General features: G+C 40.2%; 1 protein-coding gene across 3 annotated transcripts in view; it reads right to left on the bottom strand.

Moving 5' to 3' along the window:
* Positions 1-18728, bottom strand: part of PIEZO2 (piezo type mechanosensitive ion channel component 2) — a 441773-nt gene that overhangs the window by 85520 nt on the left and 337525 nt on the right. For 2 of the 3 annotated variants that reach the window (XM_072734883.1, XM_072734882.1), the window contains exons 14-21: positions 17778-17901; positions 16371-16648; positions 15142-15290; positions 12892-13065; positions 9162-9203; positions 3200-3232; positions 2616-2836; positions 461-621 (exon numbers count right to left, since the gene is read on the bottom strand). In XM_072734883.1, coding sequence (XP_072590984.1) covers positions 461-621; positions 2616-2836; positions 3200-3232; positions 9162-9203; positions 12892-13065; positions 15142-15290; positions 16371-16648; positions 17778-17901 — 1182 coding nt within the window. The remainder of the gene's footprint in view (positions 1-460; positions 622-2615; positions 2837-3199; positions 3233-9161; positions 9204-12891; positions 13066-15141; positions 15291-16370; positions 16649-17777; positions 17902-18728) is intronic. The other variant, XM_026005962.2, reaches the window with a different exon arrangement.

The raw sequence follows: 18728 nt of genomic DNA, 5'->3' as shown, positions 1-18728 counted from the left end.
TGTTTCTTGTCTTGCACTTCTCTCTCTCTCTCCCTCTCATTTCCCTTTGCTCAATTGTTTTGTTTCCTAAATTCCCATGTTAGTGAAATTGCATGATTCTTGTCTTTCTCTCACTGACTTAATATCGCTTAGCATAATACTTTCTAGCTCCATCCACATCATTCAAAATGGCAAGATTTCGTTCTTTTTAATGGCTGAATAATAGTTATATATATATATATATGTATATATATATATATATATATGATAGATGATAGATAGATGATAGATAGATGATAGATAGATAGATAGATGATAGATAGATAGATAGATGATAGATAGATAGATATCTTTGTCTTAGGGTTGGTGTTCTAATGTGATAGGAATTTCATTTAAAATAAAATCGTGGACAGTTGGAAAAGGAAAATGATGACCCGCTGTGGTTTTGTTTGGCCTGACGATACAACAAATGTTCACTTGCCTCTTTCACAGAAACCCAGATAATGTACGATGAAACAATTTTGATGATATGCAACTCCAAAATCCACCACATGAACACCTGCAGCTTGTGAAAATACTCCAGGAATTTTAAGAAGAGCACAGTGAGGCGGTCAATCACCAGATGCCATTTGTTTCTTAAATCTGCAAAATAGTAAATTCACCCAAGTGCATAAAATGTTGTGGGTTTTTTTCATTATTATTTAAAGCAGATTTTATAACATTCAGATTGGAATGAGAAGCTGTAAAATAGTAGTAGTGAATGAATTCTAAGAATATCGAAATCTGGAGGAAGAGTGGCCTAAAAATCCCTATCATAATGATTTAGACATCACGCACTGAGACTCTGAGGGACAAGGTTGCTTTCATTAAATGAGTGTGAAGAATAATTTTGAGCTTATTTATTCTTAAGGCTGAGCTATAATTCCATAATTTCTTGGGAATATTAGGTAACTGAGATCCCTCTAAATGACATTTTTCTTGTCAAAACCATGCTTCCATAAGTTCTAGTTCCTTCAGAAGCTTAAAGGGAGTGGATAAACTCTCCATTCGCCCCAGAGGAGCCAGCAGCTAGAGCCTGCTCCTTGTTGCAACTGAGAGTGAACAGAGAGTCTGAATGACCCAGGCCCAGTTCATGACATGTGGTCAAACTCACTTTAATCATAATTTTTGATCAAATGAGTCATTTCCTTCTTTCCACCTTGTGCTAAGTGGTAACATTTTGTAGACTGGGGTCATGTTTCTGTGTAGAAGGGCTGTCCCAGTTCATGTGAATAGAAATCATGACAGAACTATTTTGTGGAATCACCACATCACCATATGTGTAAACAAAAGCTCACGAGCCTAGACAGATAAGGCTTTAAGTGGTTTCTTCTTCACATGACTGGGAGGGTTGTAGCAGTTATTGTACCTGGTTCTAAAAGTTTCAATAACATTTCAGACATCGTGAAAAATGCTTATTTACGAAGTGACACAGACAATAGTTGATACAAAGATTTCAGTCCTAACTGAGAATAATTTAGAGGTATAGATGGCAGATGTATGAGGGAGTGCCAGGGCAAAGTGCAATCCAATTTTTGGTGAAATCCTATTAGTAAAGCTCAAACCTTCATGAAGTACTTGGCTAAATCTTAGTCCTGAGTCTTTGGTCTCACTAAGCGCGGTTCTCCTTTACCCAGAGAAACAGCCATTCCTTAGATATGGGAAGCGTAGTTCTGGGCCTCTCTCAGGGTCTTCTGAGATGAGGGGTGAAAAGGCATCATGTTTGGAGGAATTTGCCTTTGGGAGGGATTTTCTGCCTTGTGCTTTTACGTCTTCTAATCCTTTAAAGCACAGAACACCAGCAAAGACAAGCGCAGGACTTCACAGTCGTGGACTCACAACACCACCCCCAAGGCTACTCAGTCTTGTTCCTCCCGTACTGTCTGGGAGCCGCTCACCAGACCAAGCACCCCGCCTTCTCTGCTGTCAGATAAGGCGTCCTGATCATCACGGAGGTCCAGTTCTCATTGTGCCCTATTAAACGTTATTTCAAGTCTATGAAGGAAAATAGAAAAAGGAGCCTAAAGAATCAAAAGGGAAAAATTGAAACTAACAATGACAACAAAAATACCTCTAGGAGTTGGTTTGACACAATAATGATCCCATCACTCATTTGCTCCTCCAGTTCCCAGGTCCTGAAACATTAGGACCGAATTATAAATGTGTTCTTAATGACTAGTTCCCAGACTGGGATTTTTGGGATCTTTGAGAATGCATTTGAAAAAGCCCTGTTGAGAATGTTCTCAAATTCTACACAGCTGTCTGCCTCCGCTGCTGGTAGGAGATGTCCTTGCTCAGGTTTCAGACAGCACAGCTCAGAGCCACAGCTCCCCAGGCCTGGCCCAGACAACCTCTGGCAGATCAGAATCCAGGATCCATAGCTGAGGATCAGCTCTCTTCTTCTACATCAGAATCACAAGGAAATGATGGGAGCAATTGGAACCAAATATTGTTAACTATAACAACCAAAAGGCCACATCCCAATTTTTATTTCATGGACTGGATCAAATCTATATCTACCTGGGAACAAGTCCGATTCATTCACTGGGTCTGTCAGCCAGGATTTTCTGAGTAGCTACTGGTAGTGGGTGGATTACCTGAGGTCTCTTCCTCTTCCTCCTCCTCCTCCTCCTCTTCCTCCTCTTCTTCCTCCTCCTCCTCGCTGTCTTTTCCAAGCTCAGCCTTCTCAGCCTTTTCAGGGCATCCCTCTGGTTTGTCTTCCCTAGGCTCAGCCAGCTTCTTTAGGTCCGGCTTGTCCAGGCTGGCGGTCAGATTCATCATGGCAAGGTCCGGAAGGCTTCCTTCAGGGTGCGCCAGTCTGTTGGCAGAGAGCAGGGAAGTCAAGAGAGGAAAGAGCCCTGGGAGAGATGTGAGTGAGGGGCAAGTAAAAGGAGGATAAATAAAAATGAAAATCAGTGCATGTACAGAGGCCTTGCAATGTGGGGTTGTTAGCATCTTGTCACTTTTTATTTTTTTAAGCTCTTTCTAAAAACAAACTGTAAAGTCAGTTAGGTCTTGTTAGCTTTTCCAATTCAGGTTCTAGTGATTAGTCAGTAATGAGAGCTATTGACACCTAAACTTGACATTTTTCCCGGAGGAGAAAATGGTCAGAGTTTAGGATGTAGAAGCATGAAATGGCATCATGTAGAGCAAGCATTTCATGGCTTCACGGGGGACTTACTCATTTTGGTGGATTGGTAATTTTTTCTTGATGCTGCTCAAAGTAATTGAAATAGAAAGGAAAAAAAGGAGATGAGAACAGAAGAATTATAAGGAATGTCAGAGATCACACATCATGCTACATATCATCCACTATTGCATTCCTGTATGCCGGTTGCAGTACGTCCTAATGCCAAGTGCATTCCAGGATGGCATCAATAGCGTGCTTTTGCTATGAACCCTAGGCTTGGCGACTGAATTGAGAGTGGATTGGACTGCAGATCATAAAGGGGAGAACATATAGACAACAGAGGCAAATCACAACATGCTTTTTAGTAACGCAGGAAACCATCCCACAAGAATCCAGTCATTCACACTCTCAATAGATTTTTAAAAAATTATTCTTAAGTAATGTGTAATCACAGTCAACCATTGTATAGACTCATCCCACTCTGCCGTCATTTGAAGCGTATGCAGTGGAAGCGAAATGCTTTCAGGAGTAGGAAGTTTGCATCACGTCCCCAGCCCGCGGGCACCGGTGTTGATCACGGGAGGGTGTGTGACAGCCTGGGTGAGGCACAGGGACACAGTTTCACTGAGCCCGGACAGCAGCCGGAGCATTACAGCTTATTTCATATTGCACAATACAAGTAGCATCTTCCTCCTAAATTGTTAAAAGTATATCTTTTTCTCATAGCCAATTTGAAGGAACATTTGTGGGTAATAAATATCAGGGAAAGATGTACTGGAAATCCTGATAGTCTTCTCCATTTGTAATGATAAGTGTATACGTTTCAGCCTGGTTGTAACAGGAGGGACAAGTAATGATATTATCCTATCTGTATAATTGTGGGCTCTGAGAATATTATCTAACCCTTCTGAAATTCACTTTTTTCTTCAATAAAATGAGTAAGTTTGGCTAGATAAAAATCTAAGCTTACTTGCAACTCATCGATTTTATATTTGAAACCTACCTATGATGCTGGGTAACTGTCGCAATGAATCCGCATCATTCTTAGACTTTTAGAGCTTTTATAATCCAAAATTAATTCCTTTTCACAGAGTGTCCACCAGGTAAATTATAGAATGCGGAAACAATTAAACAAGGAAAGAATGTCTTGAGGATGGTTCCACGTTGGTAGGAGTTACCACGACATACTACTTTTTTATTTTCCAGAGCTAGTCGCTTCACCCTCCTATATTTGGGAAAGTACCCCCTCGCCTCTCCTGAAACTCCAAGACCATATTTTACACACCAGCGCTGCATGTCAAATCTCAGAGGACATACATGCTGTTCCTACTTTGCTAGGACTCTGCATATAAGGTGATATTAAATGTAAATGCAGTCATGTGTCACACAATTGTAATATTCATATGATGCATTCTATAAGTGAGAAGATACTTTTCATTATGACATTTGGTGGCAGCATGATCATCTCGGAATGCATTTCTATCATCTACGTAGATAACTGCTGTGACTCAGTACTGACAAGGAAAACAGCTTGCCAAGAATTAGAGTTAATTTGTGAGATGAAATTTACAGAGATGAGGCTGTTTCTGAAGCTGCCACTCTAGCTACATAACAAAAAGTCCTCAAGCAAAGAGGCCCCCAGAGTGTCTTTCCATAGGTGGAGCATATTAAGGGGAGATAAGCCAATGAAAAGATCAAAGAAAAACACTGGAATAAACCGTGTGGAAGCATGTCCGGAAGATGGACTTCTGGAAACTTGTAATAGTCTAAGAGAGATCTAGGACTAAATAAGGCTGGGGAGAGAAGAGAACCGAATATCTGTGTCTGAGCCAAGTACCTGTGCATTTCCCTCTGACATAATCCTTATAAGGAAACCAGGCCTGTGATACCTGGATGCCTTCTGGACCAGTCTAACCTTGGGAGCTTGTAATGGATGGGAGAGAAAAAAAGGGAAGACCTGTATCAGGCTGGAACTTACCAGAGTCTAGGAGTCTGTTAATGGAGAAACTACATGAAAAAAATCTGTGTGCATAAAACGTGTACAGATACATACATATTTCTAGTGCCTGATTGGAGTTTACAATTTTAAAAAGAACACCTGTGTATATATGCTTTCATTTTTCTTCCATTTCTGTCATAGCAATTTTTTGAAGGCAATACAAAATAATGTGAAAGCATGCTCATTGGAAAGATTCAGATTCAAACCTCAAGTAGAACTTACTAGCAGGGTGATTTAGCAAAACTCCATACCCTGCTCCTAAGTCTCAGTCTGTTGATCTGTAAAATGCAATAATAGCGCCTACTTCACAGGAGGCTGTGAAAACTAAGGTGACTTCTGTTAAGCTCTTAAAGAAGTGCTTAGTACACAGGGACTATTTTTAAAGAACCACCTGCTAATGACAGATTTTCATGTACTGCTTTGATAATTGTATCACAAAGAGGAGGAATTAGAAACATGCTTTTGCAAGGGACCACAGCACACCGGACACTGAGGCAGATGCTCAACCCAGACTATAACTTTGTCATCAGCACATTCTTAACAGAATCGGTGTATGACAATGGCCATTGGGAAGAAAAAGAGCCAATGTTTCTTCCTTAGGAGTCTGTCTCCATCACTTTGAACCTGCACTCCCTGCAGTCTGCCCACCAACCAGCTCCCACTACTGCATTTGATGAGGTGGGGCAGAGGAGGAGATGGGGCCATCTGCACCACGGGGAGTTCATGGACAGAACCAGCCTTCAGTTTGCCATTAATGAACAGCTGGCCCGAATCTCCTGGAAAGCCTGTGTGCCTCAATGTAGATATTTCCCCTCAGTAGTAAATTTTAAAAAGGGATCCTGGTTTTTCAAAAGATAAATTAGCAACCATGCTCCCTAAAACTCACAATACTGGTAATTCTGTGCTGAACTTCATGTGCAAATTACCTAATCCGCACTTGAAGGAAATTTACAAATAGACATGGTGATGAACTGGATTCTCAGAAAACCTTCTCCCCTACTTCCTTAAAGTATACCTTTTTGCATGCCTTTCCCCCTATGGAGTTCATTTTCTTTTCTTTTGCATTATCTTTATCCATTCCTATAACTTCCTTGCCTTGCTTTTATGATGCTCCAGGCTCTGAGCTCTAAGCCTCTCACTGGCCATTTCTCCTTTTGCATTTTAACAAAGCAGGTGATGTTCTTTTTGTGCTGTCACTCACTTTTTCCTTCTGCATGCACAGCTTTCTTTATATGGTTCTTTATATGGTCCTCCTTGTGTACCTTTCTCTGTTTGTATCTACATGATCTTATTCTAATTATAGTTCTGGGGACTCTTCCTTTGAGGGCAGAAAGCCAGTCTTAACTCTATTGAGCTCCCTTGCACAATACAGCACTGGGCTTGGCATACAATGTGACTCATTGAATGTTTGGTCAATGGATTCTAGGCCCTGGATAGGCATTCTTATTTGAAACAGAAGACACAAATCAAAATTTCATCAGTCACCCACTATCCTCACCAATCCTACTTCACATTTTGTTAGGCCATGTCTAAATTTTAATCAACCCGGAAGTTGAATGTAGGTACATCTTCTTTTTCATCTAGAACTCCCATTTACAAACACAGTATTCTCCTTATGAAATAACACTGAGCTGGGCAGCCCCGGTGGCGCAGCGGTTTAGCGCCGTCTGCAGTCCAGGGTGTGATCCTGAAGACCCTGGATCGAGTCCCATGTCAGGCTCTCTGCATGGAGCCTGCTTCTCCCTCTGCTTGTGTCTCTGCTACTCTCTCTCTGCATCTCTATGAATAAATAAATAAAATCTTAAAAAAAAAACACTGAGCATACAAGGAAGAAATTATGGTAGAAAGAAAGCTTACTTAACAAAAAGATTGACTTGACTATTTTCATCAAAACATCAAAGCAGGTCCTATTCAAAATTGGACATGGTTTACACACAGCTTTTCAGAAGTACAGTGAGGGGATAGTTTATTGGGTTACATCTTCCCTGGGCAATAACTCTGGCCTTTCTTAATATGTCAGCATTCAGACAAAAATAAAGATTCTACTGCAGGGATCCCTGGGTGGCGCAGCGGTTTGGCGCCTGCCTTTGGCCCAGGGCGCGATCCTGGAGACTCGGGATCGAATCCCACATCGGGCTCCCAGTGCATGGAGCCTGCTTCTCCCTCTGCCTGTGTCTCTGCCTCTCTCTCTCTCTCTCTCTCTCTGTGACTATCATAAATAAATAAAAAAAAAAAAAAAGAAAAAAAAGAAAAAAAAGATTCTACTGCAAAGAAGATAGTGTAACAGTGGAATGTTTTGAGCTTTTAATTATTTTAGATGACTCAGGATCTTGATCATTCTAAGAATTCCTGAGTGCATTCCCTCCTTGGCCTTGTGACTTGGGTTAACAGACATGGATAGGCTTTCTCTCAAGAGAGAAGTCTGAGATAACTGGAGCCATGACTTGTGCCAACCTCTGCTGTTGGAACCCCTCAAACCAACTCCTGCCTTCTTAGGCAGGAGTCCCAGCTGTGTTCTCATATAGCCAGTGGTAAATACTTTATGGGAAGAAACAGTGAGAGATAGAAAGAGATAGATGAACAAGAGAAAAGGGAGAGGGAAAGGGATGGATGGAGGGAGACAGGAGTGAAGGGAAGTGAGGGAGAGAGGGAAAGGGGGAGAGAGATTGAGGAAGAAGATCCTTATGTTTGGAGAGATAAAATTTCAATAGTTGCTCAAGATCTCCAGCTGGAGTCTTTATCTTGCTTCTCTGCCTGCCAGCTAAAAACCTGAGCTTGGCTCCTCTCTCCCAGGCTACCGACAAAACTGGCTCCCAAAGGAACCAGCCAGTCCTCATTCCCTCCTTCAGTAATCTGCACAGTGATGCAATAATTTTTCACACTTCTTTCTGGAAGTTTTGGCTTCCAGGGTTTGCTACTTGGTCATCAGCCCTGGGATTATCCTTAAGAGAAAAGTGAATGCAATAGAGACCAACAGTTCTTTCAAAGGGTTGCTTTGTTAATTGGATTAATTGCAAAATACATGTTTCTATGGCCTAAATTACTAGCTTTATTGCAAATGATGTAAAGTTATAGGAGTGGATATTTTAATTCACCTATTTCATAAAGTCAGGGCAGCTTTAGTAAATTAGATCCCAAGGGATCTTTTCTCCTTACTCTTTGGGAAGTTGAGGATAACTCTGCAAACAATACTTATCAAAGTTTACTCTTTATTATGTGTGGTCATTTGCATGTTTTATCTCCCCAGCTGGGTGATGTGGCTCTAAGGTAGTGCCCATTTCTGCATCTTTTGTGAAATCTGGTGATGTAAAAGATCTTTCTTCAATACACTGATATTTTAAGTAAAGGTATATTTAAAGAAACCGATGTCTTAATTTTCTTTTAACCATATATTGTTGTGACTATTATCACTTCATTCAGGAAATAACTGCCAAGGGTCAACTGAAGGGTGAGGCCCGGAGGTAGGTGATATGTGGACACCATGGTGAATTATACCAGGGACTCCAGGCCTGAGGAGCTGACGCCTCTGGCAAGGGAGATAAGACAGGCAGGCAGACAGAGGACTGTACAGCAAGTGTCAGAAGGCAGCAATAATAGAGTGCTGTGGAAATTCAGAGGAAGGGCAGATTACTTTCAGCGAGGAAAGTTGGCATTTGTGGGCAGGTTTGTGGAGGAGGTGGTTCTTGAGCTGAGCTCTTGATGATGTGTTCAAGAGGGTGATAAGCTCTCAGGCAAGCCTTGAACCAATTTACCAAATAATGATATTAACGGGGCATATGTTTGAACCAAGACCAAAGACCAAGCACCAGCTGAAGACCCTCCGCAACCTCCAAATCCACTTGCAGCGCCATTCAGGATAAATACCCAATGGTTTGGTTGGCAAAATACATCCATGAGCATACCTGTCCACTATCTGATGACATCATTTTTCATTTATAAGATAGCAAAGTGTTTACCAAACCAAGAGACCATTAAAAAAAAAAAAAACAAGAGAGAAAACATTGAAGTACCCACCTATTTATTATTAGATATACGCGCCCATTGACTTTGGCATGGCTACGAGGTGAGAGATGGAAGCACAAGGTGGCATGTGGTGGTGATGGGGAGACAGGCAGGAGAGAGAAAGAGGAGATTGTTAGAGGGGAAAGAGGTAGATTGTCTTGCAAGCTTTAAGTCGTCAGGTGTGTGGTCATTGACACTTCGATGCATGAAGACAAGTCAGGGCAGCAAGATTTAAGAACAATGTGAAATTAGACATATTCAAGAAAAATACTTGAAGATAACAAGTTGCTCCCTGCTTCTTGCCCTCCCCATCTCACACACTTTGCTAAAATTTTTTAAGGTTTCAATTTTCAGAGCACAGTTATCAAATAAAATACCATCTAAAAGATTGATTCTTGCTCCTTTCCCCAAATTAAAAAAAAATGAAATCCTACTAAGTAAACACATGCAACATATTGTTTTCTAAATTTTCTAAGACTAAAGTTAAAAAAAAAAGTCATTTTGTTTCTATATGCATCCCAATACTTTCTAAAACAAAGGATGGACAAATTGCAGGGATGGATATTTAAATACATAATGGATATTTAGTACATTAGTATTAAATATATATTTTATAGTAGACTATAGTTATGTTATATTATATAGTTTAACAATATATAAATGAAATAATATTCCTGAGAACACCTTCTAGAAATAAGTTTTCTTCTCTCATGATGTATATCAAAACTTTTTCTAAATGCTAACTTTATAAATTCTCAAAGGCTAACCACAATGAATTCTTCTTCAAACACAAGTGACATTTGCCCACACTACCTTTTATGTGTGCATAAAAACATGGCACACACAAACAGTGGACAAAACTGGAAAAGAACAGGTGGATATTTACAGAAACAGCAGTAATGGAATCAACGTAAGGAATACAATGAATCAATTATTCCCTATTTGTGGGCCATGTTTTGTAAAGCACCTCCTAAGGAGGTGGGAGCAGAGAAGGCAATGCATGACAGTCTAACCCAACTCTGTGAATATTTCTTTTTCTTCATAATTTTTATCATAATGTGGTCACTTATTAGGGCTCCAAGGACAAAAACTACTGTGAGGTGAAAACTATTAGTAGGGAAAAGTCCAGAATGGGAACAAGTTGCTTAAAAAAGATGGGATATGTATCGTACCTTCAAAGTTAAAATTTGGGGACTATATAAAACTGTTGCAGGAAATCCCAAAACACCAAACTTGAGTTTGAACTGAACTTTCAGATCCTAGAAAACTGTATCTCAAAGAACTGAAAATGAAATCCCATATTCCTAACTTCTTTAGAAAGCTGGCCTTATGTAATCTCTCATCACTCTACGTTGTCTTGGAAGATTAACTGCTCAGGTCATGCTCAGGGCTAAACCTCAAATGGCTACAGATCATTTAGATCTTCTTTCTTCTCTAGCCAGGGCATGGAGGATGAGGGCTGTAAGTGGAGCAGCCATGGAAACAGGGAGAAAACATCTCCACATGACACTAGAGTCCTTCCCCAGAACCTACATAATTAAATAATGTTCTAAATGCTTCCAAGGAACTCTGAGGAACAAATTCAGTTTTCATGTACCCTAGGTCTCAAAAATTGTGACTCTTTTGGGCTGGTGCCATCTTTGTTGAGCTGCATGGTCTTCTGCAAAACTGTGGTCCTGAAAATCTCTATTTTCCTGGAAAACTGAAACCTATATTTCTATTTGGTTGTGTGGTATTGGATTCAAAGGTACGATAGGAAGAACAAGGGCAGGAGAAAGCCCCTACATTCTGGGAGAGCTTTGCATGAGGAGAAAAATAGAGATTCAAGGGAAGAAAGGCATTTAGAAGAAAAAAAAATAAAAGTATCATTAACAATCACCAATCATTACATTTCTTTTATAAGCATGCAGATATAGTTTGCGGGCCAACAGGTTTTTCTTGATTATTGAATATGACTTTTTGAACATAATGAATTTATAATGAAACAAAGTATGTCTTCTTGTCAGAGTTGAATATCAAATACTAATTTTATCCCCAGCTTTTGCAAGCAACGTCAAGAAAGTCATCAAAAATACTTTTACTGGGCAGCCCGGGTGACTCAGCGGTTTAGCGCTGCCTTCAGCTCAGGGCCTGGTCCTGGAGTCCTGGGATCGAGTCCCACAATCCCTCAGGCTCCCTGCATAGAGCCTGCTTCTCTTCCTCTGCCTGTGTCTCTGCCCACCACCTCTGTGTGTCTCTCATGAATAAATAAAATCTTTAAAAAAATACTTTTACTACTTATTGATAAATCTCACTTTCCTGTGCCCGCACTGTGTTTGTAAGCTTTTAACCTTAGGGTGACTTCTGCTGCTAACAAGTTTGCCTCGAAGTAATCTCTCCCAGGGGGCTCCTGTCTTCTAATAACTACCTTATTTTTCCTAATGTTTGATTATCACTGAGGACAGCTACTGATGCCACCTGTGCCCTCTCCCTGCCAGGGCGTTAGGAAGAGACAAGTTTTCACTGAGCTTGCTTACTGATGGTGGCGAGACAGGATAAGAAATCATGATTGCTTGATACTTTGGGATTCTACTGGTTGGGAGCCATTCACAGCCTGAAGGTCACCTGGAGCATACTCAGAATGAAAAGGAAAGGTAAACCGGGTTCAACAAAACACAATATAGAAAATGAATCTGCTGGATGTAAATAAATAGAGATTAGAAAATGGTTTTCATCATCAAATAAGAGTTTTGGAGTTATCTGCGACTCCAGTTCCTACTATAGCAGAAAATCGAAAGCTTGGTAGTTCATACACTGTCTGTGCTGAAATACAACTTCTCTTCCTTTGCTACTCATTGTTTCCCTTCAAAAAGAGTTCAGAAGGAATTCTAAAGGACAAGAGGGGAGTGGTGGCTATCATCTGCAGTCCTTCCATATAGCCCTTTGCTCTCCTGGTTCCTTAACAAGGATTTTTCCAGGAACTGAACTATGGACTAAATCTGAAGCAAAGAGGAAAATCAGTATGAACATTCATTAGAAGAATGCTTGAAATTTCCCTGTGAGGGACCAGACTGTGAGATTTGTGATAAATCCAGGGGTGGTTTCAACACACATGGGCTGGGAGAGAGCTATCTCATCTGTTGCTTATAAACAATTTATATTTATTGATGAGAAGACAACAGAGAGCTGATAAAGGCAAACACTGTCTTCATTTTATTTCCTTACACGTTATTCTTACTACTAGTTGATGGCAGATTCTAGCATTTTAGCTGTAGTTCTTCATTTCCAGAGTGGAAGGGAAAGCTCTTCACATCACATTTTGCTTTGCTCTCGCTTCTTAACTGGTTGTTAGCACCATAGAGAACTCATCCTCTGAATCAGCCAGATTTTGTAAATGTTTTAAAAACACATTACGGGCCCAGATACAAAATCTCCATCACCAACTCTAAAGAATTTTTGCATCTGAGCAGCTCTTCTACTCACCCATCTTCTACTACCCATCTACTCACGCGATCAAGATCACTTTGCATTAACCAGTCATGAGTCACTACGTATTGTTTCAGAAGCTCATAAAATACTCCATATTTTTTTCTCATTTCTTTTTTTGCATTCACAGCTTGGTGCTCAGGGAAAGCTCAAGGTTTCCTACCTTGAGTTATTGGCTCTACCTTAGTTATTGGCTTCCTACAGGGGACCCAGCTGAGGTGAGGAATCAAAGCTGTTCCCCCAGATCAAGAGGCTTGTGCTTCTTGCGAGCACTCACCTGTAGATGGCGCTGTCTTCCTTGCTGGGAATGGATTTCAGGTCTGTGAGTTCCAGGAACCTATCGTGGAAGTAGTGAAGGTGTAAAATGCACACCAGCAGAAAGGAGGTTGGGATGAAGATGCGCGTGAATAGCTCTGCCACGGTAAACTGTTTTAAGCCAAGATCCTCAAGCCTGTACAATAGAACAAAACAAAACAAAAATCAAGCGCCTTTCTTAGGCAATGAGGGCACATTCTTTTCACTCTAAATTCCATCACAGTCCTTCACTGGCCTCAGTTATACCATTTCTTGCATTCTCCCATTTCTTTCCTCTCTCTCATGCATTCTCTTCGGTTTTGTCTCCATCAGTCCAACTGACCTGCTCTTACAGTGGTCAGTAACAACCTCAATAGTGCCAAACTCAATGGTTGCTTCTCTGTCTTTATTTCTGCCTCTAGTCCTTCTTGAAACAATCCTGGTCCTGGTGTTGCCACACTGTCCTGGCTTTTCTCTTCTGTTGCTGTCTCCTCCTTTTTTAATTGGACCTCCAGATGTGAAACAGCCTCAGATTCATTCAGTGTTGAGTCTTTTATCCAGGTTATCTCACAAGTCCGCGTGGATTTATACACTGTCTTAATGCCAAGGACTCACGTGTGCATTTACAGCTCAGGCTTCTCCTGTGGACTCTCGTGCCCAAATGTCTACCAGGGGTTGTTTTTTTCTCTCACAATTATTGTATATTTAGGGTCTTCCAAACAGTACTCTTGATTTCCAGTTTTGCTCAGCCACACTGTTGTCCACCCCGTCCCCCACTTGAGTTGTCTCTGATACAATCATCTACACTGTGCCAAATTCTGAAATAAGGAAGTCTTTCTTTTTTTGCCTTGGCATTGCATTCCTCCACACTTTCTTCAGTCTCCTAAACATCCCTTAAAACTGCCCACTTCTGTACCCATCTCTGTACCACTTGCTCTGGATGAAACCACCATAAATTCTCATGGGACATGTTGCTGGTGACCCCGCCTCATGGTTTCTACTCTTGCTTTCTGACAGCACTTTTTTTTTCAGCCAGTCAAGGGTTCTTTAAAGACTAAAAATTTTCACTAAGAATAAGATGCCAACACCACTACCTACAAGCCATGCATATCCCGGGTGCCTGGCTCCATTCTCCACCTCTGCTCCATCCACTGTCCCCCTTGCTCCTAGCAGGTGAACCTTCATCTGCTTCCTTGTCGGCACCAAACTCAGTCTTGTCTAAGGATCTTCACAGTTGCTGCTGTCTTTGCCTGGGATGCTTTTCCTCACCTCAACTCCCAACTCACACACTTCTCTTAAGGCCAGCCCTTCAGGTGGAGTTTAAATGTCACCTCCTCAGGGAAGCTTGCCCTGACCACTCCGTTTATAGTTTGTATTCTGCACTATTCACTACCTCTGTCTGTTTCCTTTATAGTCTTGCCACAATTTGTAATTAATTTATTTGCACAGTAAGTAGAGTTTTTTGGTTTTTTGTCTCCTCCACCGGAATATAAACTCTGGCAGTACTTAGACTCTCTCTTGCTTCCTGTTGTGTACCCAGGCAGAGTCAGTGTCTGGCACGTGAGAGGAGGCATTTGGTAAATATTTGTTGAATGAATGTTATAGTCATGTTAGCCTAGCTACATGGCGAGCCTTTCCTTTTAAGCTTTTCTCTTAGCCACCTCAGCAGGCTTCATTTAGTTCTATGCCCAGTTCTAGTTACTAGTTTAAGAAGTTGGTGGCAGCAAATCAGAAAAGGATATAGTACATGCGCAGATCTATTACACACACAGAAACAATTATTTCATCTGCATTAGTCTATTAGCACTTTTTCTATGGCCTTCAAGTGCTCCTTAGAATCTTAGCACCAGCCACATACATGAGGAGAGACTGCTGCTTTATATTATGAGCTTATGAGTCGACTGAACTGTTGAACTGAGCTTCAATTTGGAAAGTAGAAGGCATGATTGGCTGAGCAGTAAGCAGGTATTTCACATGAAACAGACATTTTAAAAAGTTATTTCATCAAAATGGGGGCAGAAAATGCACTTTTAAATCAGTATTCATTAGGTACGTACTGTATGTGTCAAGCCCACGGCTCAGCAGGAAGACCATGAAATGATCTGTTCTCAAGGAACTGATAGACACCGATGACATCATGTTATACCAAAACCTTCTAAAGATGTCTGAACAATATGCATGCAAGTCTTCACTCTGTTACTTTTACAGCCCATTTTTACACCAAACTGCTTACTTTTCTTTTTTCAATCCCGTCATATTTTGCCACAGGCCTGGGAAGTTCTCGAACTGATATGTGTATATAAAGATAAGCACCAGCATAGTGTAGATAACTACAGACATCCAAAAATATTTTAGGATTCGCCTCCACCATTCATAGTGCACCTGTGAATCAGATGTTGAAAAACAAACAAGAAAAAGAATTGATTTAAAAATATAACCTTACAAAAATCATCACTTGTCGTTTATTCAAGTACGACAAGTGATATTTACAAATACTTGAAAATCAAATCTATTTCATGTTTTGTGTTTGAGGATCTATTCCTCGTAGAGTCAGTTGGATCTGGGTCAGAATCTCAGTACAACCAGAGTTGCTAACTACACCTTTGGGTAATTCGCTGGTCCATTCTGAGCTTCTGTTTCTTCTTCTGTAAGTGCCTACTTTGAGACCTAGTATGAGGATGAAATCATCATATTTATAAGGCTCTCAGCACACGACCTAGTCTATAGGAGGCATTGAAGCAATGATATGGTAGATGTTGCCATCATGGTAGTTACGGTAGTTACTTGTGGGAGAAAAAATGCCTCAGTTTTGAAATTCCAGTATTTAAAAGTATTGAGATACTTTTATTTCTATGGGTGAATTATTGTAGTTGCTTGACTTGTTCTGTTGGTTGCCTGCAAGAATAGTGTACTGCTGCACTTGTTTCTATCACCAAGCTACAATTTTTCTGTGACTTAAGACTGAATTTGTAGAGAGGCCAATTCATCTCAGTAGAATCTTTTATAAATTCTAATTAATAAAATACTAAAACAGTTGATGCATTATGCATACACACACGCACACACACACACACACACAAGGTTTTCTGATTCTAAAGTCTGAAGTACAAGTGAACTGGGTATCAACCCATATTTTAGATTATCCAGCCACTGTTCTTAAATTACTATTCAAAATTTAAAAATTATACAGATGTTTTTCTTTATCAAAAGTTTGTGAAAAAGTCATTAACTTTTTTGTTTTTTGTTTTACTTTTTATGACCCCTAAATTTTAAAATAATGGATAAGCTGAAGTCATTTCGCATTTTAGGCCTTCTAAGTTTGTAATGTTTTTAACTGCATTGATCACTTTATGTAATATGTTCATGGGATTATAGTAATTTAGAATCTTGTCAAAGGAAGATTGCACGTGCTCCCGGGATGTCTACAAGAATAAAATAAACAGAGAACAATCATTTACCCACCTGATACAAGGCCACACAGAACAGAAACAGCACCATGTAGATGATTTTGTACATCACAATTTTACCCTCGAAGCTGACGAAGAAGAACATTCCTCCACAGACGTAGATCCAGTACTTGATGAACATGGCCACCACCAAATTGCCCAGCACTTTCATGATGTCCTGGTCATCATCTTCTTCCATTTCCTCTTCCTTCCTTCTCTCTTGCTTCTCTTCTTTGGGTTCGTCCTCCTCCTTCTCTTCGGCCTCTCCTTCCATTTGTATATCTTGCTCATCATCTTCAAAATAGAAGACTGTGCTGTTAGACTTAGCTGGTTCCCTGCCCAGAGCCACACTCCTACTGGGTGTTGTATGTCGGACATGGAAGCACAACATAAAAGTGTTACTATGTGATTTGAATGATTTTGGGCTGTTCCAGTAAACAAGGCAGCATGTAGAGCTAATCATAATCAATGTATATAACCTTCATGAAATATACTTAAAAGAAATAAACCTGGTAATATATTATGCTAACTTTTTTATAATACCTAATTTCATTTTTAGTATCCAATGACACTTTTAAGTACTGCAGGATCTAGAAAAATTAAGTTCACTGGTTTTGTTTTCCACAGTTTTAGCTACCTGAGGTCAACCATCGTCTAGAAGCAGATGATTCTCCTCCTGACATATCGTCAGGTGAATAACAGCCTAACACCATGTCACCTGCCTATGTTAGTCACTTCATCTCATCACATGGACATTTTCTCATCTCATAGCATCCCTAGAAGGCTGAGTATAGCATGAGAAGATATTTTGAGAGAGAGCGAGACGACATTCACATAATTTTTATTACCATGTATTATTAATGTTCTATCTTATTATTAGTTGTTTGCATCATACTGTACTGAGTTTATAAATTAAACTTTATCATAGACATGTATAGGAAACAACATAGTATCTTTAGGGTCCAATACTATCTGAAGTGTCAGACATCCACTGGGGTCGAGTAACTCACCCCTTACGAATAAGGAATCCCCCATACATACAATCACACAAATGAAAATGGATCTATCAGTTTCAAATTCTGATTGTTTCAAGGCTCTGAAAGTGTGATCTTGAATAAATCATTTAACTTCTCTGAGCCTGTTTCTTCTTCCCTTAAGTGGGAATCAGTTTTGTGAGGACTGAATGACAGCACATTTTCAAAAGCTTCTTATAAAGCTTTCAAAAGCACATTTCAAAATAACATGCACACTAAATTGTTCGGATGGGAGCCCTGTTTTTTTATTATTATTATTATTTTTTAATCGCGCCATGTTAATGTTCAGCTTTATCTGATCTGAAGCATAGAAGTTTTCTGATGTATTGGGGGTGCTCTCTCTCTGTAATTTTGCTGAGTATAAAAAATCTCCGGTCATACTAATTTACCTTTTTCTTCATTTTCCTGACTTCCAATTTTGACCTCAGATAAAAGAGCTTCCTTTTCTTGAAGAGCTTTTTGCTCTGTGAGGTGCTGCCTCAGCAATAGCCAAAAAGTAATGGTGAAAAGTATCTGAAAGTAGAGAATTAGCAAAAACAAGAATTAAGCCACCCATTTGAAGTGTAAATAAAATTCAACATATGCAATGTTTTCTCCACATTTCAATGGAAACACAGTAAATAAGTCTTTCTATTTGAGACAGAGTCGGGAGCCCACTAGATTTCACCTGAAGATCACTGGCTTTTAAATCTCATTTGCTAAAGACACAAGCAGGCGTGTTGAGGGCCCAGGGAAGGTGTCCCGACAGTCCAAACTACTTCCATCTGGGCCGGAAATCAGCTTTGGCAATTGATCTCCCTGGAGGTGCTAGTCCTTGATTTCCTGTCCTGACTGTGACATAAGCACAATTATAACAGGAAGACATATTTCTTCCATAATGCTTGCTGACTCTGCAATGTTCCTTCTTATGAAGAATTCCACAGATGGGAAAAAGAACATTTCATCCCGGAAAACAGAACCTGTTAATATCCCATTCATCTCCCAAAGCTGAAAGAAGAATTGTTCTAGGCATCAATGCTAGTATATTAAGATTTTGTTGAAACCTAGGAAAAAAAAAAAAGCTGATGTCTTTGGGGAGCTGCTCCTTCAGGGAATATAGGACCTGGCACATAGTAGTTGTTTTCTACTAGCTTTATTAAAATACAATTTACATGCCCTACAATTTGCCCATTTAGAATGGGCAACTCAGTGCTTTTCGGTAAATTCATAGAGTTGTGAAACCGACACTGCAATCAATTGCTGAATATTTTCATCATCCCCAAAGAAACCCCAGAGCAGTCACCCCATTCCTGCCCACCTCAGTCCTGGCCAACCACCAATTTACTTTCTATCTCTGGAGA

This window comes from Vulpes vulpes, chromosome 13 (genome assembly GCF_048418805.1).
Source record: "Vulpes vulpes isolate BD-2025 chromosome 13, VulVul3, whole genome shotgun sequence".
Classification (NCBI taxonomy): domain Eukaryota; kingdom Metazoa; phylum Chordata; class Mammalia; order Carnivora; family Canidae; genus Vulpes; species Vulpes vulpes.
This window is presented reverse-complemented; position numbering and strand designations above follow the sequence as displayed.